At 46.6% G+C, this 26,307-nt stretch overlaps 2 protein-coding genes and 1 pseudogene across 2 annotated transcripts; 1 reads left to right on the top strand and 2 right to left on the bottom strand.

Annotated features, from left to right (window-relative positions):
- Window positions 1-17,206: 17,206 nt before the first annotated feature.
- Window positions 17,207-18,929, bottom strand: LOC125538774 (annotated as a pseudogene).
- A 45-nt stretch (window positions 18,930-18,974) lies between these two features.
- On the top strand, window positions 18,975-20,874 carry LOC125538773. Its single transcript, XM_048702065.1, has 2 exons — window positions 18,975-19,166; window positions 19,839-20,874. The coding sequence occupies exons 1-2, from the start codon at window positions 19,043-19,045 to the stop codon at window positions 20,801-20,803; spliced, it is 1,089 nt and encodes a 362-aa protein (XP_048558022.1). The 5' UTR covers window positions 18,975-19,042; the 3' UTR covers window positions 20,804-20,874.
- Window positions 20,875-21,886: 1,012 nt separating this feature from the next.
- Window positions 21,887-25,408, bottom strand: LOC125538776. The gene is made up of 3 exons (XM_048702066.1): window positions 23,656-25,408; window positions 22,212-22,964; window positions 21,887-22,128 (listed from the first exon to the last, which is right to left on the bottom strand). Exons 1-2 carry the CDS (start codon window positions 24,853-24,855, stop codon window positions 22,434-22,436), a joined length of 1,731 nt encoding a protein of 576 aa, XP_048558023.1. The 5' UTR covers window positions 24,856-25,408; the 3' UTR covers window positions 21,887-22,128; window positions 22,212-22,433.
- Window positions 25,409-26,307: the final 899 nt, after the last annotated feature.

The raw sequence follows: 26,307 nt of genomic DNA on the forward strand, positions 1-26,307 counted from the left end.
ATCTTCACATGCACATGCAACCGTGTAGCGCACAATGACATCCGAGTGCACCACCTTGTGTGGACGATAATGCGTAACCGAGTAGTTGTCGAGCCACATCTTCAATTCCAAGAAGGTTTTGAACTTAGACCCTTTAGCAATCCGGTTCTTGTCGTCTCCCAAATCACGGTGAGAGCTTGACCTAACCCCAAGAGATATAGATTTGCCACCATCCACAACGGCTTCATCCGCGAGACTAACATCCTTGAACAATGGTGTCTTGTGATCCCGACCGAATACCTTCTCGAAAGCTTCAGCTGAAGGAAATATGCCCTAGAGGCAATAATAAAGTTATTATTTATTTCCTTATATCATGATAAATGTTTATTATTCATGCTAGAATTGTATTAACCGGAAACATAATACATGTGTGAATACATAGACAAACAAAGTATCACTAGTATGCCTCTACTTGACTAGCTCGTTAATCAAAGATGGTTATGTTTCCTAACCATGAACAAAGAGTTGTTATTTGATTAACGGGATCACATCATTAGGTGAATGATCTGATTGACATGACCCATTCCATTAGCTTAGCACACGATCGTTTAGTATGTTGCTATTACTTTCTTCATGACTTATACATGTTCCTATGACTATGAGATTATGCAACTCCCGTTTGCCGGAGGAACACTTTGTGTGCTACCAAACGTCACAACATAAATGGGTGATTATAAAGGTACTCTACAGGTGTCTCCAAAGGTACATGTTGGGTTGTCGTATTTCGAGATTAGGATTTGTCACTCCGATTGTCGGAGAGGTATCTCTGGGCCCTCTCGGTAATGCACATCACTTAAGCCTTGCAAGCATTGCAACTAATGAGTTAGTTGCAGGATGATGTATTACGGAACGAGTAAAGAGACTTGCTGGTAACGAGATTGAACTAGGTATTGAGATACCGATGATCGAGTCTCGGGCAAGTAACATACCGATGACAAAGGGAACAACGTATGTTGCTATGCGGTCTGACCGATAAAGATCTTTGTAGAATATGTGGGAGCCAATATGAGCATCCAGGTTCCGCTATTGGTTATTGACCGGAGATGTGTCTCGGTCATGTCTACATTGTTCTCGAACCCGTAGGGTCCGCACGCTTAAGGTTTCGATGACAGTTATATTATGAGTTTACGAGTTTCGATGTACCGAAGTTAGTTCGGAGTCCCGGATGTGATCACGGACATGACGAGGAGTCTCGAAATGGTCGAGACATAAAGATTGATATATTGGACGGCTATATTTGACCAGCATGTCATACTTTGGTTCGGCGGTATTGTTGGATGAAGCGGCCCGGACCGACATTACGTGTATGCTTACGCGAGACTGGTTCTACCGACATGCTTTGCACATAGGTGGCTGGCGGGTGTCAGTTTCTCCAACTTTAGTTGAACCGAGTGTGGCTATGCCCGGTCCTTGCGAAGGTTAAAACAGCACCAACTTGACAAACTATCGTTGTGGTTTTGATGCGTAGGTAAGAATGGTTCTTGCTAAGCCCGTAGTGAAGGAAATATGCCCTAGAGGCAATAATAAAGTTATTATTTATTTCCTTATATCATGATAAATGTTTATTATTCATGCTAGAATTGTATTAACCGGAAACATAATACATGTGTGAATACATAGACAAACAAAGTGTCACTAGTATGCCTCTACTTGACTAGCTCGTTGATCAAAGATAGTTATGTTTCCTAACCATAGACATGAGTTGTCATTTGATTAACGGGATCACATCATTAGGAGAATGATGTGATTGACTTGACCCATTACGTTAGCATAGCACTTGATCATTTAGTTTGTTGCTATTGCTTTCTTCATGACTTATACATGTTCCTATGACTATGAGATTATGCAACTCCCGTTTCCGGAGGAACACTTTGTGTGCTACCAAACGTCACAACGTAACTAGGTGATTATAAAGGTGCTCTACAGGTGTCTCCGAAGGTACTTGTTGGGTTGGCGTATTTCGAGATTAGGATTTGTCACTCCGATTGTCGGAGAGGTATCTCTGGGCCCTCTCGGTAATGCACATCACTTAAGCCTTGCAAGCATTGCAACTAATGAGTTAGTTGCAGGATGATGTATTACGGAACGAGTAAAGAGACTTGCTGGTAACGAGATTGAACTAGGTATTGAGATACCGATGATCGAATCTCGGGCAAGTAACATACCGATGACAAAGGGAACAACGTATGTTGTTATGCGGTCTGACCGATAAAGATCTTTGTAGAATATGTGGGAGCCAATATGAGCATCCAGGTTCCGCTATTGGTTATTGACCGAAGATGTGTCTCGGTCATGTCTACATTGTTCTCGAACCCGTAGGGTCCGCACGCTTAAGGTTTCGATGACAGTTATATTATGAGTTTATGAGTTTTGATGTACTAAAGGAGTTCGGAGTCCCGGATGAGATCGGGGACATGACGAGGAGTCTCGAAATGGTCGAGATGTAAAGATCGATATATTGGACGACTATATTCGGACATCGGAAAGGTTCCGAGTGATTCGTGTATTTTTCGGAGTACCGGAGAGTTACGGGAATTCGCCGGGGAGTATATGGGCCTTATTGGGCCATACGGGAATAGAGGAGAGAGGCCAAAAGGAAGGAGGCGCGCGCCCCCCCTCTGGTCCGAATTGGACAAGGGGTGCAGCCCACTTTTCCTTGTTCCTCTCCCCCTCTTTCCTTCTCTCCTACTCCAACAAGAGGGAAGGAGGAGTCCTACTCCCGATGGGAGTAGGACTCCCCCCTTGGCGCGCCCTCCTCCTAGGCCGGCCGCCTCCCTCCCTTGCTCCTTTATATACGGGGGCAGGGGGCACCCCATAGACACAACAATTGATCATTGATCTCTTAGCCGTGTGCGGTGCCCCCCTCCACCATAATCCTCGATAATATTGTAGCGGTGCTTAGGCGAAGCCCTGCGATGGTAGAACATCAAGATCGTCACCACGGCGTCGTGCTGACGGAACTCTTCCCCGACATTCTGCTGGATCGGAGTCCGGGGATCGTCGTCGAGCTGAACGTGTGCTAGATCTCGGAGGTGTCGTAGTTTCGGTGCTTGATCGGTCGGGCCGTGAAGACGTACGACTACATCAACTGCATTGTGCTAACGCTTCCGCTTTTGGTCTACGAGGGTACGTAGGAAACACTCTCCTCTCTCGTTGCTATGCATCACCATGATCTTGCGTGTGCGTAGGAAATTTTTGAAATTACTACGTTCCCCAACATCGGCCTCCTTCACCGTGAACCCCTTCTCATCAACTTGTTCATCGGGACCTTCGTCATCTGAATCCGATGCATATGCACGGGAAAAAGGGATGGAATGGTCCATTGTCTCTTGCAAATGATATTTGTCAAGATCACCCACATTGTTGTCATGGAGATCAACTTCATTGTCATCGTCTGCATACTCATCATTGTCCTCTTGCAAAGCTTCATCTTGGTTGTTTGTAAACGGGCTCAATGTTGGCCTCACTTCTTGGGTCAAAAGAGGTTCAACAATTTCATCTCGCTTCAAGGGTGGGGGGCTACTAGGAACCAAAGGGGAGGGTTTCTGGTTCAAGTCCAAATGCAAACTTGAATCAACCTTCTTCGTTGCAAATAATTCAAGAGCATTGTCAAGTGAATCGGCCACCGTTTCCTTGTATGCAACCCAACGTTGCTCCGAGTTGACACGCATTGTCTTTCAACGGATGTGCATTCCAAAACCTACATTATGCCTTCCCTCCAACTCAACAATATCACTAGGGTCCATCCAATTCAAAACTTTCCTCACTTGTTGCAAGAGCTCCGCATAGCTAGGACTACTATCAAACACCATATCAAGCTCATCCGGGTCCGGTTCAATATTGCTTTTCAAGAAGGCGTCTTTGTCCCCATGATGAACAAACACACATGTTCTTCCCATCCCTATAAGCATTCAAACAACACAACGTAACATTGCTTCCATGAGTACTAATTTAAGGATTAACACGGAATACAAACCCTAAAATATATATCAAACAACAACCCTAACCCTAACCATAACCCTAACAATAACCATAACCCTAACAATAACCCTAACCCTAACCATAACCCTAGCACCAACATAAGAACACCCATAAGAATAACCCTAACATACTAACAAAGCCTAATCATAGGAAATTGGCAAACAAAGATCTCACATCTCCATACAAATCTCTAGATCCAAACAAAACTAGGGTTTCCCCAAACTAGCATTACTTGGATCAAAACAAGGGGGTCGAAGAAGATTACCTTGAGGGAGGGTTTGACTTCGAAATCCACGGACAAATTCTTCAAATTTGCAAGATTTGGGAGAGGATTTGAGAGAGGGAGAGAGTGGAAGAGGGGGCAAAGCTCGGGTTGGGATGTGTGGGGTGGGGGGAGCGGGGGCCAGCCCCTATCTAAGTCACAGTGTAGCGCCCGAGCGCTAGTCGCTGCACATTACATGTGTGGCACCTAGCTCGGAGGCGCTGCACTGCTGGGTGCGGGCCCAAGGGCTACCACGGTGGACTGGCGTGCAACGCCCCAGAGCTGGGCGTTGCACCGTAGTGTGTGGCGCCTGCATGGCGGGTGCTACACAAAAGGGTCAGGGTCGTGAAATAGTTTTACGGGCAGTTCATTCTGTGAATTGATTTCGTCCCGAGGTCAAAATTGTCAAATTTGCCTAACACCCTAAGCCATACATCAGATCTATAGCTGGCCAAATGGGCCGGTTTTTTCGGGCCGGCCTGTGAGCACGCCGGCACGGCCCGCCTTGGGCCAGGCACGGCACGGGCTAAATGGGTCGGGCCTGGCACGCGGCACACCCTGGGCCGTGCCCGGGCCTGGAGGCTGGACACGCGGGCCGGCACGGCACGACCCGATTAAGTTTTTTTATATACATCTATATATGGCCCAACATGTAAAAATAGACTAAAAACGCTCAGTGCGTCAAATAATAGGCTGAAAATATGCGGCCCACCGTGCTAAACGGGCCAACGTGCCGGCCCATTTACTAATTGGGTCGTGCCTGGGCCTGGGGGCGCAGCACGCGGGCCGACACGGCATGGCCCATATAGTAATCGTGCCCTGGCGGGCCGTGCCGGGCCAGGCACGATTACGATGGGCCGGGCCGTGCCGGGCCGGGCCGGCCCGTTTGGCCAGGTATGATCAGATCTAGCCCGCCGCAATGCGAGCGTCTTCGGGATCTCCTCCTATCCCGACCTCGAAGGGGGAGGGTGTGATGGAAGTTGAGAGGCTGTTTGGTTTGTGACTAACTTTGCCAAAGATTGCCACACCTAAGGTTAGGCAAGTTTGACCAACTTAGGAGAGTGTTTGGTTCAAGCCACACCTTAGGCAAGCCACACTTGTGCCCCACATGGCATACACACAAAAGGTGTGGCAAGATTCCCTTAGGCTTGCCAACTTGTGGCTCTCATTTTGATGAACTAACCTTAGGCAAGTTTGGCAAAAATGTGTGGCAAAGTATGACAATGCTAGTCCTAGAACCAAACAGCCCCTGACTCCGATCAAGATCGGGATGATTGTGATGTGATGATTGAGCCTGCCGCTGCCCTCAGGGGTCTCTATGCGATGATGGTCTCATGGTGTGACCAATTACTTGATATTGATATTGAGGAGGGAGGGGATAGATCCGTTCCTCCCTTGTTGATGATCCACTTTCCCCGTGAGTCCCTCAAATAATTTGCTTTATTTTGCTGGGATGCGTGCGCAATCTTTCTAATCATACAGTTTCAGGTCTTTTTGAGAGAGCATGGGGAAATAATCGCCTATATCCTCAAGCTTTAGATGACTGGTGTCCGTATCGTGCATACCTCCAGAAGTTCTGCGATCATAATGCTCCTCGTTATCATGATCCCGATGCCTACAAGTTGGTAATTAACATCTCTAACCTACCCCGATTGCATGAAATCAAAACAAGCGGATTTGCATGTACATGTGGCCATATATCTAGTTGCTAGCTCGCAGTATGTATCATTTGGAATTCTTGATCTGCACCAACTGCAAACTAACCCATGATTTCTCTCCTTGGAAGTGTATGGATCAGGAAATTAAATTGAAGTCTGAGTGGCTGTACAAGCACACCCTTGTCCCCCATGATGAGATCAGTCTGAGTGACGATATCCAAAACTGCGCTTATGAACTTATCTGTTCCAACAGTGGTGAAGGAGATTCTTCTATTTCCATGATCGCTGCCACAGTAAGCATCTAATTTGACTAAATAAACCTGTGCATCACTTTAAATTTAGGATTTTATATCCTGTATTTAAATTTAGGATTTTATACCTTGGGCTTACTACTATCTTTGTGCCATTTATGAAACATTGCAATGGTCCAAAGTGTGTTGCGAAGGAGAGCGAGTTGATCGTTGAGAGGCTGAGCTGTCATCCCAGTCTTCTGGACCCTGAAGAATCTGTTGGAAATATGCCCTAGAGGCAATAATAAATTGGTTATTATTATATTTCCTTGTTCATGATAATCGTTTATTATCCATGCTAGAATTGTATTGATAGGAAACTCAGATACATGTGTGGATACATAGACAACACCATGTCCCTAGTAAGCCTCTAGTTGACTAGCTCGTTGATCAATAGATGGTTACGGTTTCCTGACCATGGACATTGGATGTCGTTGATAACGGGATCACATCATTAGGAGAATGATGTGATGGACAAGACCCAATCCTAAGCCTAGCACAAAGATCGTGTAGTTCGTTTGCTAAAGCTTTTCTAATGTCAAGTATCATTTCCTTAGACCATGAGATTGTGCAACTCCCGGATACCGTAGGAGTGCTTTGGGTGTGCCAAACGTCACAACGTAACTAGGTGGCTATAAAGGTACACTACAGGTATCTCCGAAAGTGTCTGTTGGGTTGGCACGAATCGAGACTGGGATTTGTCACTCCGTGTAAATGGAGAGGTATCTCTGGGCCCACTCGGTAGGACATCATCATAATGTGCACAATGTGACCAAGGAGTTGATCACGGGATGATGTGTTACGGAACGAGTAAAGAGACTTGCCTGTAACGAGATTGAACAAGGTATCGGGATACCGACGATCGAATCTCGGGCAAGTATCGTACCGCTAGACAAAGGGAATTGTATACGGGATTGATTAAGTCCTTGACATCGTGGTTCATCCGATGAGATCATCGTGGAGCATGTGGGAGCCAACATGGGTATCCAGATCCCGCTGTTGGTTATTGACCGGAGAGTTGTCTCGGCCATGTCTGCATGACTCACGAACCCGTAGGGTCTACACACTTAAGGTTCGATGACGCTAGGGTTATAGGGGTAAGTATGTATGCGGTTACCGAATGCTGTTCAGAGTCCCGTATGAGATCCCGGATGTCACGAGGAGTTCCGGAATGGTCCGGCGGTAAAGATTGATATATAGGAAGTATGGTTTTGGCCACCGGAAGTGTTCCGAGCATCACTGGTAGTGTACCGGGACCACCGGAGGGGTCCAGGGGTCCAGCAGGTGGGGCCACCATCCCCGGAGGCCTACATGGGCCAATAGTGGGAACGGACCAGCCCCTAGGTGGGCTGGGGTGCCTCCCACCAAGGCCCAAGGCGCCTCCAAGAGGGGAAGAGGGCAAACCCTAGGGCAGATGGGCCCTAAGGCCCACCCCAGGTGCGCCTCCCCCTCTCCCCCTTGTGGCCGCCACCCAGATGGGATCTGGGGGCTGCCGCCACCCCTAGGGAGGAACCCCTAGGTGGGGGCGCAGCCCCTCCCCTCCCCCTATATATACTTGAGGTATGGGGCTGCCCAAAAGACGTGATTTGTCTCTCCCTGTTGGCGCAGCCCTACCCCTCTCCCTCCTCGTCTCTCGTAGTGCTTGGCGAAGCCCTGCTGGAGTCTCGCGCTCCTCCACCACCACCACGCCGGCGTGCTGCTGCTGGATGGAGTCTTCCCCAACCTCTCCTTCTCCCCTTGTTGGATCAAGGCGTAGGAGACGTCGCCGGGCTGTACGTGTGTTGAACACGGAGGTGCCGTCCGTTCGGCACTAGGATCATCGGTGATTTGGATCACGACGAGTACGACTCCATCAACCCCGTTCACTTGAACGCTTCCGCTTAGCGATCTACAAGGGTATGTAGATGCACTCTCCTTCCCCTCGTTGCTAGATTACTCCATAGATTGATCTTGGTGATGCGTAGAAAATTTTGAATTTCTGCTACGTTCCCCAACAGTGGCATCATGAGCTAGGTCTATGCGTAGTTTCTATGCACGAGTAGAACACAAAGCAGTTGTGGGCGTCGATATTGTCAATTTACTTGCCGTTACTAGTCTTATCTTGATTCGGCGGCATCGTGGGATGAAGCGGCCCGGGCCGACCTTACACGTACTCTTACGTGAGACTGGTTCCACCGACTGACATGCACTAGTTGCATAAGGTGGCTAGCGGGTGTCTGTCTCTCCCACTTTAGTCGGATCGGATTCGATGAAAAGGGTCCTTATGAAGGGTAAATAGAAATTGGCATATCACGTTGTGGTTTTCGCGTAGGTAAGAAACGTTCTTGCTAGAAACCTATAGCAGCCACGTAAAAACTTGCAACAACAATTAGAGGACGTCTAACTTGTTTTTGCAGCATATGCCTTGTGATGTGATATGGCCAAAAGGATGTGATGAATGATATATGTGATGTATGAGATTGATCATGTTCTTGTAATAGGAATCACGACTTGCATGTCGATGAGTATGACAACCGGCGGGAGCCATAAGAGTTGTCTTTATTTATTTATGACCTGCGTGTCAACATAAACGTCATGTAATTACTTTACTTTATTGCTAAAGCGTTAGCCATAGTAGTAGAAGTAATAGATGACGAGACAACTTCAAGAAGACACGATGATGGAGATCATGATGATGGAGATCATGGTGTCATGCCGGTGACAACGATGATCATGGAGCCCCGAAGATGGAGATCAAAAGGAGCAAAATGATATTGGCCATATCATGTCACTATTTGATTGCATGTGATGTTTATCATGTTTTACATCTTATTTGCTTAGAACGATGGTAGCTTAAATAAGATGACCCCTCACTAAAATTTCAAGAAAAGTGTTCCCCCTAACTGTGCACCGTTGCGAAGGTTCGTTGTTTCGAAGCACCACGTGATGATCGGGTGTGATAGACTCTAACGTTCGAATACAACGGGTGTAAGCCAGATTTACACAGCAAAAACACTTAGGTTGACTTGACGAGCCTAGCATGTACAGACATGGCCTCGGAACACGGAAGACCAAAAGGTCGAGCATGAGTCGTATAGAAGATACGATCAACATGAAGATGTTCACCGATGTTGACTAGTCCGTCTCACGTGATGATCGGACACGGCCTAGTTGACTCGGATCATGTTTCACTTAGATGACTAGAGGGATGTCTATCTGAGTGGGAGTTCATTAGATGAACTCAATTATCATGAACATAGTCTGAATTGTCTTCGCAAATATGTTGTAGATAAATAGCTCACGTTCCCTATTTCAATACGTTCCTAGAGAAAGATTAAGTTGAAAGATATTGTAAGCAATGATGCGGACTAGGTCCGTAGTCCAAGGAGTGTCCTCACTGCTACACAGAAGGCTTACGTCTTTGATGCACCGCTCGATGTGCAAACCCCTACAACGTCGCCTGTGGATGTTGTGAACACCTGACAGATACATCCTGATGACTACATGATAGTTTAGTGCACCATACTTTACGGCTTAGAATCGGGATTTCAATGACGTTTTGAACGCCATAAGACATATGGGATGTTCCAAGAGCTGAAATTGGGATTTCAGGCTCATGCCCGTGTTGAGAGGTGTGAGACCTCTGACAAGTTCTTTTGCCAACAAGATGGAGGAGAATAGCTCAGCTAGTGAGCATGTGCTCAGAATGTCTGGGTGCTACAATCACTTAAATCAAGTGGGAGTTAAACTTCCAGATAAGATAGTGATTGATAGAGTTCTCTAGCCACTATCACTAAGCTACTAGATCTTCGTGATGAACTATGACATGCAAGGGATGCAGTTGATCCCGGAGCTGTTCGCGGTGCTTAAGACCGCAATAGGTAGAAATCAAGAAGGAGCATCAAGTGTTGATGGTTTAACAAGACCACTGGTTTCAAGAAGGGCAAGGGCTAGAAGGGAAACTTCATGGATGGCAAACCAGTTGCCGCTCCAGTGAAGGAACCCAAGGTTGAACCCAAACCCAAGACTAAGTGCTTCTATTGTAAGGGGAACGGTCACTGGTAGCGAAATTACCCCAAATGCATGGTAGATAAGAAGGCTGGCAACTTCAACAAAGTATATACGTGTTATTAATGTGTACCTCGCTAGTACTCCTGGTAGCACCTGGGTATTGGATACCGGTTCAGTTGCTATTACTGGTGACTTGAAGCAAAAGCTACGGACTAAACGGAGACTGGCTAAGGGCGAGGTGACGATGTGTGTTGGAAGTATTTCCAAAGTTGATGAGATCACCATCGCACGCTCCATCTGCCTTCGGGATTAGTATTGAACCTAGATAAATGTTATCAGGTGTCTACGTTAAGCATGAATATGATTAGATCATGTTCATTGCAATACGATTATTCATTTAAATTAGAGAATAATGGTTATTCTGTTTACATGAATAATACCTTTCATGGTCATGCACCCTATGTGAATGGTTCATTGAATCTCGGTCGTGGTAATACACATGTTCACGCCAAAGGATGTAGAGTTAATAATGATAGTACCACTTTCTTGTGGCACTGCCGCTTAGGTCATATTGGCGTAAGATGCATGAAGAAACTCCATGTCGATGGACGTTTGGAGTCACTTGATTTTGAATCGCTTGACACATGCGAGCCATGCCTCATGGGCAGGATGACTAAGACCCCGCTTTCAGGTACAATGAGACGGGCAAGTGACTTGTTGGAAATCATACATGCTGATGCGTGTGATCCAATGAGAATTGAAGCGTGCGGTGGATATCGCTATTTTCTCATCTTCACTGACGATTTGAGTAGATATAGGTATATTTACTTAATGAAGCACAAGTCTGAAACGTTTGAAAAGTTCAAGCCATTTCAAAGTGAAGTTAAGAATCATCATAACAAGAAGATCAAATTCCTACGATCTGATCAATGAGAATATCTGAGTTATGAGTTTGGTAAACACTTAAGACATTGTGGAATTGTTTCACAGTTGAAGCCACCTGGAACACCACCGGGTTATGGTGTGTCCGGACGTCGTAATCGAACCTTATGAGGTATGGTGCGATTGATGATGTCTCTTATCAATCTACCGTTTTCATTTTGAGGTTATGCGTTAGAGACAACTGCATTCACTTTAGATAGGACACCATCTAAGTCCGTTGAGACGACGTCGTATGAACATTGGTTTGGCAAGAAACCAAAGTTGTCGTTTCTTAATGTTTGGGGCTACGATGCTTAAGGCTTCAGCCGAAGAAGCTCGAACCCAAAGCAGACAAACACATCTTCATAGGATACCCAAAGGTGAAAGTTGGGTATACCTTCTATCTCAGATCCGAGGGCAAATTATTTGTCGCTAAGAACGGGTCCTTTCTCGAGAAGGAGTTTCTCTCGAAAGAATTGAGTGGGAGGAAGATAGAACTTGATGAGGTTGTCAAACCTTTACTTCAACCAGAGAGTGATGCGACACAGAAAGATGTTTTCTGCGGCGCCTACGTCTGTTGAATAGGAAGTTAATGATAGTGATCATGAAGCTTCAGATCAAGTTGCTATCGAACATCGTAGGTCGACAAGGATATGTACTACTCCTGAGTGGTACGGTAATCCTGTCTTAGACATCATGTTGTTAGACAACAATGAACCTACGAGCTATGGAGAATCGATGGTGGGCCCGTATTCCGACAAATGGTTAGAAGCCATGAAATCCGAAATAGGATCCATATATCAGAACAAAGTATGGACTTTGGTGGACTTGCCCGATGATCGGCAAGCCATTGAGATAAATGGATCTTTAAGAAGAAGACGGACGTGGGCGGTAATGTTACCGTCTATGAAGCTCGACTTGTGGGAAAGAGTCTTTTCACAAGTTCAAGGAGTTGACTACAATGAGAATTTCTCACCCGTAGCGATGCTTAAGTCCGTCAGAATCATGTTAACATTAGATGTATTTTTCGATTATGAAATCTTACAGATAGATGTCAAAACAAGTTTTCTTACCAGTTTTCGTAAGAAAAGTTGTATGTGATACAATAAAAGGTTTTGATGATCCTAAGGATGCTAAAAAGTATGTTGGCTCCAGCAATCCTTCTATGGACTAGAGCAAGCATCTCGGAATCGGAATATATGTTTTGATGGAGTGATCAAAGCTTTTAGGTTTATACAATGTTTGCTAGAAACTTGTATTTACAAGAAAGTGAGTGGGAGCACTACAACATTTCTGATAAGTATATGTGGATGACATATTGTTGATCCGAAATAATGTAGAATTTCTGGAAAGCATAAATGGTTGTCTGAAGAGTGTTTTTCAAAGGAAGACCTGGATAAAGCTGCTTACATATTGGGCATCAAGATCTATAGAGATAGATCAAGACACCTGATGATACTTTCAAAGAACGCACACCTTGACATGTTTTTGAAGGAGTTCAAAATAGATCAGTCAAAGAAGGGGTTCTTACCTGAGTAGTAAAGGTGTGAAGTTGAGTAAGACTCAAAGATTGACCACGGCAGAAGAAAGAGGAAGGACGAAGGTCATCCCCTATGCTCTTGTCATAGGCTCTATACGGTATGTCATGCTGAGTACCGCACTTGATGTGTGCCTTGCCACGTGTCTGGCAAGAGGGTACAAAGGTGATCTAGGAGTAGATCACCAGATAGCGGTCAAAATTATCCTTAGAGGAATAAGGAAATGTTTCTCGGTTATGGAGGTGATAAAGAGTTCGACGTAAAGAGTTACGTCGATGCAAGCTTAACACCTATCCGGATAGCTCTGAGTAGAGATACCGGATACGTATAATGGAGCAACAATTTGGAATAGCTCCAAGTGGAACGTGGCAGCAGCATCTACGATATAAAGTTTTGCAAAATACATAGGGATCTGAATATGGCAAGACCCGTTGACTACAACCTCTCTCACAAGCATAACATGATCAAACCCAGAACTCTTTGAGTGTTTATCACATAGTGATGTGAACTAGATCATTGAGTCTAGTAGACTCTTGGATGTTGGTCACATGGCGATGTGACCTGTGAGTGTTAATCACATGGCGATGTGAACTAGATTATTGACTCTAGTGCAAGTGGGAGACTGTTGGAAATATGCCCTAGAGGCAATAATAAATTGGTTATTATTATATTTCCTTGTTCATGATAATCGTTTATTATCCATGCTAGAATTGTATTGATAGGAAACTCAGATACATGTGTGGATACATAGACAACACCATGTCCCTAGTAAGCCTCTAGTTGACTAGCTCGTTGATCAATAGATGGTTACGGTTTCCTGACCATGGACATTGGATGTCGTTATAACGGGATCACATCATTAGGAGAATGATGTGATGGACAAGACCCAATCCTAAGCCTAGCACAAAGATCGTGTAGTTCGTTTGCTAAAGCTTTTCTAATGTCAAGTATCATTTTCTTAGACCATGAGATTGTGCAACTCCCAAATACCGTAGGAGTGCTTTGGGTGTGCCAAACGTCACAATGTAACTAGGTGGCTATAAAGGTACACTACAGGTATCTCCGAAAGTGTCTGTTGGGTTGGCACGAATCGAGACTGGGATTTGTCACTCCGTGTAAACGGAGAGGTATCTCTGGGCCCACTCGGTAGGACATCATCATAATGTGCACAATGTGACCAAGGAGTTGATCACGGGATGATGTGTTACGGAACGAGTAAAGAGACTTGCCTGTAACGAGATTGAACAAGGTATCGGGATACCGACGATCGAATCTCGGGCAAGTATCGTACCGCTAGACAAAGGGAATTGTATACGGGATTGATTAAGTCCTTGACATCGTGGTTCATCCGATGAGATCATCGTGGAGCATGTGGGAGCCAACATGGGTATCCAGATCCCGCTGTTGGTTATTGACCGGAGAGTTGTCTCGGCCATGTCTGCATGACTCACGAACCCGTAGGGTCTACACACTTAAGGTTCGATGACGCTAGGGTTATAGGGAAAGTATGTACGCGGTTACCGAATGTTGTTCGGAGTCCCGGATGAGATCCCGGACGTCACGAGGAGTTCCGGAATGGTCCGGAAGTAAAGATTGATATATAGGAAGTATGGTATTGGCCACCGGAATTGTTCCGGACATCACCGGTAGTGTACCGGGACCACCGGAAGGGTCCGGGGGTCCACCAGGTGGGGCCACCAGCCCCGGAGGCCTACATGGGCCAATAGTGGGAAGGGACCAGCCCCTAGGTGGGCTGGGGCGCCTCCCACTAAGGCCCAAGGCGCCTCCAAGAGGGGAAGGGGGCAAACCCTAGGGCAGATGGGCCTTAAGGCCCACCCTAGGTGCGCCTCCCCCTCTCCCCCTTGTGGCCGCCTCCCAGATGGGATCTAGGGGCTGCCGCCACCCCTAGGGAGGGAACCCTAGGTGGGGGCGCAGCCCCTCCCCTCCCCCTATATATACTTGAGGTATGGGGGCTGCCCAACACACGAATTCTCTCCCTGTTGGCGCAGCCCTACCCCTCTCCCTCCTCGTCTCTCGTAGTGCTTGGCGAAGCCCTGCTGGAGTCCCGCGCTCCTCCACCACCACCACGCCGTCGTGCTGCTGCTGGATGGAGTCTTCCCCAACCTCTCCTTCTCCCCTTGCTGGATCAAGGCGTAGGAGACGTCGCCGGGCTGTACGTGTGTTGAACACGGAGGTGCCGTCCGTTCGGCACTAGGATCATCGGTGATTTGGATCACGACGAGTACGACTCCATCAACCCCGTTCACTTGAACGCTTCCGCTTAGCGATCTACAAGGGTATGTAGATGCACTCTCCTTCCCTTCGTTGCTAGATTACTCCATAGATGATCTTGGTGATGCGTAGAAAATTTTGAATTTCTGCTACGTTCCCCAACAGAATCACCCCACAAGAGCACACAGATACGGATGTTTGCCTTAAGTTGCATGAAAGGTTCTCAGGCTTGTTCTGATGCTGCTCTTCTGGTTAAAAAAGCTGCCCTGCTGGTATGTATGCAAAAAATCAAACCAAAATGTGTTATACTTCTTATTCAACTTCGTTGTAACTCATTACAAAATCATGATTTGTCAAGGGCATTACAATTGAAGCTGGCTTCATGACTCGGAACCTGAGGGATAAGTATTATGACTCCAACGTATCCTACCTGAACAGATTGATCCGGCGCTTTGCCTTAGAAGTTGTAAGGCAAAAATTTGACGGATCTCTTGAACATTCTGCTCATGATGATTATCAGTATGATTTTGTTGCTAGACTTGAAGAAGATGCTGAGAATCATTGCAGGTATAATCTGAGTAACATTTCTGTTGCTTTCTTGAGATAAGTTTTTTGTGTTGCTTTCTAATCATTTGAGTTGTGCTGCTGTTGTTTGCTTGGTACTAATGCTAGTATAAGTGTAAAATTGAGTGATACTGTCTTGGCTTTGTTAGCTCAGTAATACCATCTCTTACTCTACTATCTCCAGGGACAGCCTTGTAAACTCTGATCCAGCTTCTGAGGAGAAAGGAAATGTTGCATCATGTGCCTCCACATGCAGCAACGGAAACTGAGGTATGGTTGAACCCAGAAATCATTCTGATGCAAAAGGCAAACTGAATGAATGAACTATGGAACAGCAAATTGAAAACAATTTCATTTGCCTCTGGATCTGAAAAAAATGACACTTGATGTTTTGAAAATAGAAGAAGCTTTGCTGAGTTCTTCTGGCTTTGTGCCATCTAGCTTTCAGTGGAAAATGCGGCTGATATATCTTGGTTCCTCGTTTGATTTTGGTTATTAAAAACCCATTTATGCTGCTTACACTGGTTCAGAATTTTTATCTTACCCACAAACAAGATTTGTTCTTAGTCTTGACAGATTTGAGTGCCCATCTGATTATAACATCATAGATTTATATCTCTTATGGGCTAAATATGTAAATTCTGTTTGTAAAAGGTTCTACTGTTTAGCTTCATTGCTATCTTTGCTGTAATCATTATTATATTCTCTGTACATCAGAACTAGCTATAAAATGTCTCTTTAAGAGAACACATTTTTGCATTCTAATTTATTTTTTATATCGGCTATGAAATATCGAAATATAACTGAGGTCACATTTTGATGCTAATTTACTTGCTGCAGGAATGGATGGTGCCATGAAGGAGAAAGGGTTAGGAAAGATGGATCGCGATTTCATTTATGCTCCCTTCCAATTGGTGTGCTGCATGAAGCGGACATGCTTTTCAAGCTATGTGTTGGGTTCAAGTTTAATTGTGTCAAACATACCTTTTACCAATCTAGCTTATATATTTGGACCAAATTCACCCCAATATTTTTGTGTTGATACCTTTATCCTCTCTTTCTCTTTCATATCTGTGGAAATAAGATGGGGTAGTTTTGTTTCGTGTCAACAGCTTTTACCAATCTAGCTTATATATTTTACGTCTCAAACAGCTTTTAGCCTATTTTGTTTCATATCAACAGTCAAGACTAGCTGCTCGGCTCTGGTTAGTTTTGTTGCTTAGTTGTTTGGATTTGTATTTGGCTGGTGATTGGGAGCAGACCTGCCATCATAGGAAAGTTCAGCCTTTTCTGTATGAGAATGCCGGTACTTGTGGTGCTACTGGTACACCGGACGCATTAGCACATTTTAAAATGTAAAAAAAAAACTAGCACATTGGCACAATATCAATACGTTCTTGGAGTTAAGCTTGTAGGATGGATCAAAATGTGATTTTATTGCTTATGCCCACTTCATGACTGTTAATTCTTGTTGGAGTTCTTCATATGCACTGATACTGTGATAATACTGTTGTAGGCTGACACCTACAGCTCATCATCCCTAGGCTAACGTGTTAATCCTGTGTTGCATATGCTTCAAGGCAGCCAGTGATCCTAGTATAAATAATTAAAATTGAATAGACCGGTTTTGACATTTTGAAATTGAACTGTTTCAAAATGAGTAGTTGCCTTAATGTTTGCTTTCATGTTTTGGTGGCTTGTCTACCTTTGTTGATATTGTAGGCTGCATTCTAGGAAAAAGAACTGAAAATCATTTCTGAGCACCCAATAGCGGTTGAAACAGATCATAGTGCTTTTTTGCAGTTAAGCTCTACGATTGTTATAGGAATGAACATGTGCTTTTATTGTTTATGCCCATTCCACTACTGTTAATTCTTGTTGGGAGTTCTTCATAGGCGCGGACGAGCCCATTCTTGCGAGGACCTCTCCATATGACAGCATCATCTGGGTTCGGCAGCATGAATCCAATTGACATGACACCAAGGTTGGACTCAACATACACTGGTGACCAGCCAACATTGCTTTGATGAATATCTAACATTTTTGGGATGCTAGGTCCGCATATGTCTATGTCAAGAAGGCCGACCTGATAGTCCATCTCAACAAGGGCAAATGAGAGCTGGGCTGAAAAAGTACTCTTCCCTACACCACCCTTGCCAGACAACACCAGTATCTTATGTTTCACAGTATTCATTCGCTCAATGATGGCAAGCAGGTCTGAAAATGAAATGACCCAGCTTAGCATTGTCTCGCCAAGAATAAATATACTAGAGACGAAAGAACAGCAAGATATTATGGATGCAGAAACAATCGCATAAGACATGAATTGCATTTTATATGTATGTATAATCATGCTAAAGGCCAGGTATGATATGTCACGTGACATAAAACAGTCAAGAGTAATGTGGCTTCTGTGTGCTTGTGGGACCTTAGGTTAAAAGTTCTTATAGCTAGGTCAAAAAATGACAGCTGGCATCACCAGTAATAGAACCGGCACACATGCAGAATTAACTGCATTTGCGTACATGTATGAGAATCAAAATGCAGGCATGCGGCAGTACGTTCTTCAAGTACTTTTTCCTGACATAGCACTTCTTCATGTGATCAAATTAAGTTGGGTTGACTAACCGGTACAAGATGTAACAAGAACACCCTCATCCGGTATATAAACAGTACCTGAGAGTCAGTGAACTAACTGTAGATCTTTCAGGTATCTCATATTTTCTAGTGCATATCAGACCGCTATTTATGTACTATCTTAACTTCTTCAACATCATGGAATTCCTGGTCAGATATACCAAAATAACTTTGTACACAGAGAAAGCATGCAAATTCGCTCACATGGTGAGTATGTGACAACCAAAGTGTAACATCTTGTGCACACGAGCTCAACAAAATTCACACACAATCGCAAAGAATAGTCACACAAGTGCAGACCATACGCTCTCTACTAAGCTCGTACTCAGCTGTAACAACAATAAAAACCTGGCCAACAGCAAGCATCGGGGCAACATGCTAGCAAGCAAGCCACACTGACATCGCGTGGCCAACCGCACAAGGATCAGACTGGGGAAAAGTAAGGTGCAGAGGGGCAGGGTGGTGTTACCTGGGTCGGGGCCCTTGGGCGCGGTGGCGCAGATCTGCTGGTTGGGGCACCCCGGCGCAGGACTCCGCCTTCCCGGCCGCCTCCGACTGCGTCCCGGGGCAATCTGCGGCGGCGAAACACAGAAAATTCATCAGAAACGAGTCTAAAACCCGCAAGCGAATGGCTGGCCTTACGCTCGTTGGCGTTCTCCGGGACGTCGCCGTCGCCGTCGCCGCCGTTCGCCATTGCCTCCGATCGCTTCCCCGTCCCCACTCTTCGCTGCCGCGGCGGCTGCTCCCTGCTCGTGGGACTGTTGGATAAATTCCACCTGATTCGTATACTTTTTTATGGACGCTTTTGCCCCTGCACCGAAGGAAAGGAAGGCTGGTTGTGTTCGACCCAGAGTCCCAGACCGAGACCTTTCGCTCGTCCCGTCCCGAACCCAGACGGAACCAGGTCCATCCCCAAGCGGAGACCTAGCCATGGCAGCTTCTCCGCAGGCGGCCGCCGCCGGCCGTCACGCGCTGAGCCGCGGGGCCGGGCCGCCACGGCCGAGGCTTCGCTCGGCTCTACCGGCGTCGTCGCTCGCGCTCCCGCAACGCGCAGGTGAGTGAGCGACCCACCCCCGCCACTGCTCGCCCCGCTGCTCTATGGTTTCACCTTCAGTGTCAATCGCAACCCCCACGCTCCTCGAGAGCTTCAGAGCGTCGTGAACGACGACATGAATGCTTCTCACTCCCAAACGCGGAAATTATTTGGGAAATGCTCGCGGTAGTCCCGTTTAGTTTCAGGTTGTTTTTTGGATTATTGTAGCTTACTGATTGTTGTTCCAAATTTGATCGTAATCGATTCACTTTGTAATGTCTGTACATGTTGGAATCTGAGTACAAGGCTCGTACAGTATCTCCCAACTAGTGGTAGATAAAAAATGGAACAAGATTGCAGGCTGTCATTTGCAGTTACCTAGAGTTTGTTTTCGTTCTAGTAGCAGCATAAGCTTTGCACCTGTCAGAAATGCTTACTTGTCCCAAGCATGTCTGCTTCCTGGAGCCAGGCAAGGAATAAGCCCTTGGTGGTTGCTTGCAAAATTCTTTCATGCTTTATCCAAGAAGCGAGGCAATCTCTTCATATAAGAGAAGCACAACACAAACTCTGTCATGTGTTACACGCACATTCATAGGTTCACCATTCTTGTGGAGCACTTCCTCTGTATGCTTTCTCAGCTCTTCCCTACTACTTATCCAAACCGCATCACAATGTTGTCTAACCGTTGAGCAGTTTCTTATTTGTTCAGGTCGCTCCTGCCGATTCCAACGGCATTTTGCTCAACATCGCGTGTGCGGTTAACTCCATCTGCATCCTTGCCGTCAAGACGAAACTTTGAAGGCTATATTCCTCGCAGCTGCTCGCGTTCATCGTTGCAGATCTACACTACCCGGTCATCACCGCTATCTCTCTCGCCATCTTCAGCCCTCATGGTGTCGGCCCAGCTTCCGCCGGCTGATGTAGCCCAGCGGTCAGAGGAGTGGTTTGCTCTGCGCAAGGATAAGCTCACCACAAGCACCTTCAGCACTGCCTTGGGTTTCTGGGCCGGCAACAGACGGTCAGAGCTTTGGAGTGAGAAGGTCTTTGGACCAACAGATATCAAGTTGGCGGATGCAGCCATGGCTGCCATGGCCTGGGGAACCAATCATGAAAGCATGGCCGTAGAGCAGTACACGAGCATCACAGGACGGTCAGTGGGTTCCCTTGGCTTCGCAGTGCACACCGAGGCTAAATTGGGGTGGCTCGGAGCTTCACCTGACGGCGTTCTTGGGTGTGACCCTGATGGTGGGATCCTGGAAGTCAAGTGCCCGTACAACAAGGGTAAGCCCGAGCTTGCTCTTCCATGGCGTATCGTGCCATACTACTACATGCCGCAGGTGCAGGGGCTGATGGAGATCATGGGCAGAGACTGGGTCGACCTCTACTGCTGGACACCCAACGGGAGCAGCCTGTTCCGAGTGCCTCGGGACCGCGCATACTGGGAGCTCATCCACGACGTCCTGCGTGAGTTCTGGTGGGGCAACGTGATGCCCTCCCGGGAGCTTGTGCTGCTGGGGAAGGAGGCCGAGGCGAGATCTTTCGAGCCGCAGCCCAAGCACCGGCTGACAAATCTAGTGATAGTTAAGAGCAGGAAACTAGCTTCTGAAGCCAAGTTGTTATGTAGGGATGTTGGTGGCCATGTAGAATTCTTCCCATGATTGTAGTTCTGGCGGTGGTTGTGCACTGTATTCTGTTTATTCGTTAAATGAAATCATGAATTACTTCCAAACCATTGCATTCGCTGTCACTTGTTTTTGTATGGTTATAAAACTATGTGAGATCCTAGGTGATGTGCCCTAGGATCATTCCACATGTTCTTCAGATTTACTTGAACTAGTGAAACTAGAAAACAGGTAGCGGTGAATCAGGTGGGGGTCATCCAAAGAAATGTGCACACACAATTTGCTTCTTACATATGGAATGTAGCCATCACGCATCTTTTTCTCTCGTGAATGGTTTGATAGCTACCCTGATGATGTAACCCGTGCGGTAACCGGCAATCTTGCCGTGTCTTAAATGGAATCCGAGTGATCCATATCAGAAGAAAAAAAAAGTAAATAACAGACACCAAAAGGATCATTTCTGGCCAAAGTGGTCTACGAGAAACAAACAGGTTTCACGTATGAAACAAGGGGTTAGAGGGATCACTCAAGGTAGCACCAGATTTCAGTCTTCTCAAAGTGGTGAACTCTGCTTCCCTAGAAGCATGGGCTCCCTTGCTTGATCCTTCTGGCCGGTGCTATGGTCAAGTTGGCCAACACGTTCCCTCGCGCGCAAGGCAAGAAAAGCATAGCAACGCGACAGGTGCTGCTTGCTTCCGGGACATGGATTCCTGCCGGATGAGAATGTGGATTGCTACTCTCGAAAGACAGAATCAACCTACTGCTGGCCGCCTCTCAGCTCTAACGAATCCCTGCTTTGCCTTGCCTGTGGGACAAGCAAGCGAGGTAGGCGGAGTCGACATGCTTCCCAAACCCGCTTACATTATTGGGAGCAGAACAAGCAGAGCAAGCTTTGGATGAATCGATCTAATATCAGGCAATCTTAACAAGGGATTCCCCAAATACCCAAAATTTCATAACGAACTGCTCAGGTTTTACCAAAAGCTGCCTGCGACGACAGCCAAGGAGCAGATTGTACCATAACAGGATATGATCACAGATTCACAGTAAACTCCAACTAAACGCAACAGATGAAAAAGGATGCTTATGTAGCAACAAAATTTAAGATAGTGATAGTAATAGTTAGAAGTCATTGATTTATTTATTTTTATGAAACAAGTTACCAAGTCATACGACACGACGTATACAGGGCAAACTATTACAATGTGACGCATATACAGATATAATATACTTGGAAGCCAAGGAATAAGTTCATCTTCAGTCTTCTTCACAGGAAGATGCAGCATCAAGCAAACACACCGACACCAATCTCACCCTCTACCTATACACTCTTGAACTGCAAACTCCATGAAGAAACATCCCTGGAACAAGATAATAATAAAGGAAATGAGTGTCTCCTCATCACCAAACAACTAAATGTTACCAAAAGTAATGCGCCACCCACCTCATGGTCGCTGGTGAGGCTGTAATAGTGGGAACCATCCCTTTATTTCTGCTGGAATTAGTAACATCTTTTTTTGTTTTTCTTGCAAGCAAATGTACCATCTGTCAAACGACCACACACCTTCATGAATAGCAAACTATATTTTTTTCCTTTTTTTCCCTTCATCAGTAATGCTAAGAAAGATGGCTGAATGGCTGGACATGTACTGTTGCTCCTCCATGGTCAAGGAGAAGCTATTCTTCCACTGGATAAAATAGAGACCAGATCCTTTTCCACACCGAGAGATGGTGAAGCCGGATCGCCTCGACACTTGTAGCAAAGGTAGACCAGATCAAATTTCTCTTCAAACTTCTCATTTCGTTCTAAGCACCTTCCACACTGCCGGCATCTCTTGATGCAAACCTCACATGCTCGGCACTTGCCAGATCTCTTGTCACTGCACTCCACTTCAGGGCAGTCAAAAACAAGTTTGTAACTTTGACAGATGGGGCACATCTCAATATCAAGAGCATATCCGTCATTGCAATCTAATAAAAAATGATTAGAATGACGGAATCGCGGAGCCCGGTTGTGCAACTCCTGTCTCTTGTCGATGCTCAACAAGGATAATAACTCCTCATAATCCTCTTTTGGTAAATTGAAGTTTTTGTCAATTCTGAGGCTCTTAATACCCGACACTGCTTTCATATTAAATGACTTTAGATTGGCAATAAGGCCATCCAAAGTTAACCGCGGGCATCGCGCAATACTCAACTGTTGTAACAAGAAGGAGCAGGTTAGAATCAATCACAAAACAAAAATATTTCTGTTGAATTAAAAACGTATGACAAAAAGCAACAAGAAGGAGCAGGTTAGAATCAATCACAAAACAAAAATATTTCTGTTGAATTAAAAACGTATGACAAAAAGCATATGCAGCATAACAAGAGTCCCCCCTAAAATTGATAGGACAAGTTTTTCATCATGCTGTTTCAACTTTAAACTATTGTGAGAAAGTAAAAAACATATACTGATTTTTTAACTAGTTTGCCCTCTAGACAACGATCTAGCAGATTTACAGATAAGTGAATAGCATTAGCTAAAAAAATGAAACCTAACTTAGCTTTGTTGGTGCTAAATGTAAACTACTAGAGAAATCGTATTAAAAAAGCCATAGTGAATATTCATCACAGAAAATAACTAGAGAAATCATATTTAAAAACCTTGGTGAATATTCATCGCAGAAAATACTACCCAGATAGCAAGAGCAAGAAAAACATGGTATGCCCCATATAACATCTACATTCGACTACCCAAAGTATCCTAAGGTACTGGCCCTAGCTCCATCGGAGGGAGTTGTGCCCTAACATATACAGATTAATTTGTTGCCAAATATGATCCCAGGCCTTCGAGGAACTGAATTATTCTTAGAAATACTTGCAAAAAGTATTGTGACCATACTAACCTTTGTTAACGTCGGATTGCTTTGGAGAACAGCATTCAAACCATTGTCGGTGATATTTATGCAGTCATTTATATTTAGACACTGCAAATCACCTGGAATCTTCTGTGTCAGAAATAGAAGATCAGGATCAGAGATCTTCCCGCTCAATACCGGTTCAATGTGGATACACTTCCACAATAACTCGCTGCGGATCCATGAATGCAAAGACTTGCACACCATCTCTGTAGCTAGGATGTCACGAAGCCCAAGATAGGCAAGAGCATACATCATCCCGTCATGTGGTGCACTTCCCACATCATCAACTCCATCACAGCACACCAATGCAGCACTGCCAGAAGGAGATGGATCCTCTCCGGGTACAATTGGCCATGAGCATGACGCTCCCACGGCATCAACTCCATCACAGCACACCAATGCAGCACTGCCAGAAGTAGATGGATCCTCTCCAGGTACAATTGGGCGTGAGCAGGACGCTGCCACGGCATCAACTCCTTCACGGCACAACAATGCAGCACTGCCAGAAGTAGATGGATCCTCTCCAGGTACAATTGGGCGTGAGCAGGACGCTCCCACGGCATCAACTCCTTCACGGCACAACAATGCAGCACTGCCAGAAGTAGATGGATCCTCTCCAGGTACAATTGAGCCTGAGCAGGACACAAGGGGAGGCAACCCTTGAGAGCAGTTGGCGCCTCCGGCCTCATAAAGGCCTCCAAACACAAAGGGCCCCTCAAAAGCACGCCCGAAGCCACCCGGGAGGCAAGATGGCCCCCGGGAGACGGCAATAGCATGATTCAGGTAAAAACTCAAGTCGGCCGCACCACCGTCACCGCTTCCAAAACGCCCTGCACCAGACATGACCGTGCGGTCGAGGCAACTGGCGATGGCTGCAGTGATGGTGTTCCCCAAGTTCATCCCGAAGGGATCCACGGGCAATAGATCCGCAGGATCGGGCTCGAAATCATCCCAGCGCCTGGAGTTGACCCCTGGGGACGAGAGGGGCGAGGCCTCCTCCGACCAGCATCCACACCCTCGCATCAGGGCAGAGCACTCGTCGCTCACCAAGAATGAGCACGACGGATAATTCAGCGCCATAATAACCTCCAAACTCCCCTGCGCTCCAATCCTCCTCCTCCTGCTCCTCCAACTCCTCCTCACCCCCTCCTTTTTTTGGTGTTTTTTTCTATGGAGTATGCACATGCACAAAGAGAACTATAGAAGACGCAACCCTAGATCTCCCTCCCCCCAGCAAGAGAACCCTCTATTCCTGATCCGGGCCAGTCAAAAAATATACCTAGGACCAAAAACTTCACGGAGCAATCTCGATCGCGGATCCCAAATCAATCCAATAGCGGCAGAGAAACCAGGGCAGGCAGGGGGGGCTCAATAAAAAGACGACAATCTCTACCTTCCGCCCGAATCAGAATCAGAATCACACCCCGAGCCGGAGCGGCGGCGGCGGCCCCATCAAAGGAAACGCAATCCGGGGAGAATCAGGGCCCGAATCGGAGCAATAAACACGGGACCCGAAATCCCCACCAGCACCGGCGACGGCGGCAGCCGAGATCCACGAGCCGACGGGGCGGGGGCTCTCGGGAGGGGATCGGCGGCTCTGCGGCGGACGCGGGGGGCGGACGGCTGCGAATGGGGGGGGGGGGGGGGGGGGGGGGGGGGGGGGGGGGGGGGGGGGGGGGGGGTGGGCGGATGACTCGACTGGGATTGTTGGGGCGGCGATGCGGGGGAGGCTGGTGGCGGACGGACGGGCGGTGGTGGTGAAAGGGGTGGGGGTTCCGGGAAAATCTCCAAGGCTCCTTCTCCCGCTTGGCCTTCCGCGCGGCGCGAGGGAGGGGGAGGGAACGGGAGGAGGAGAGGGGTTGGAGAGGAGGAGGGCGCGCGCGTGGTGGCCTGCCTGCCTGCCTGCTCTGGGGGTGGGGGCGGCCGGGCCGATCCCCTTTTCTACTTCCGGGGCGGGCAGCTCCCCGCTCTCCCTCTGGTTTGTTGCGTTCCGGTGGGGGTTTTCCTTTCTCTTGGGTGCGCGCTGCGCGGGCGGGCGGGGGATCTCTTTTTCCGGGGAATATTTTCTTCCCGGGCTTTCTCTTCCCGTGCGCTGCTGTGACCGCAGCGGCCGTGCGAATTTCGCGCCGGTTGGACTCTCTCTTGGGGGGGAGGCGCGCGCGTGCGACCGTGTCCGTGCGGCCGTGGGTTGGATGGATGCCTCGTCGGTTTGGGGAAGGAATTTATCGGCTCCTTTACTGCGGCCGATCTGGATCCTTCAAATTGATCGATTTCCTTCTTGAACTGGATTTGTTTAGGTCGTACTCTTGCATGACGGAGCAGTAGTAGTATCACTAGGAGTACAAGGTAATCCAGAGGGTGCGAAACGGAACGGGAATGGTCACGCTTTGGAAAACTTATTATCTTAGACAAATTTTTGGTCGTGTCCAAAAGTGTGTGTGACTCAGTAGTTTTTTTTCCTTTTCTGAACAATTACGGGAAGGACGAGAATCACATGACTCAAAAGGAGTTTCATGCACAAAGTTTTTTTTTAGGGACAGACAAATTTTGTTACGTGGGCATATTTTTTCCTCTATTACTAGTTTTCCACACACGAATTTGGAAGAGGGTGTACTTGTTTCGCCATACCCATGTTTT

This window comes from Triticum urartu, chromosome 2 (assembly GCF_003073215.2).
Source record: "Triticum urartu cultivar G1812 chromosome 2, Tu2.1, whole genome shotgun sequence".
Lineage (NCBI taxonomy): Eukaryota > Viridiplantae > Streptophyta > Magnoliopsida > Poales > Poaceae > Triticum > Triticum urartu.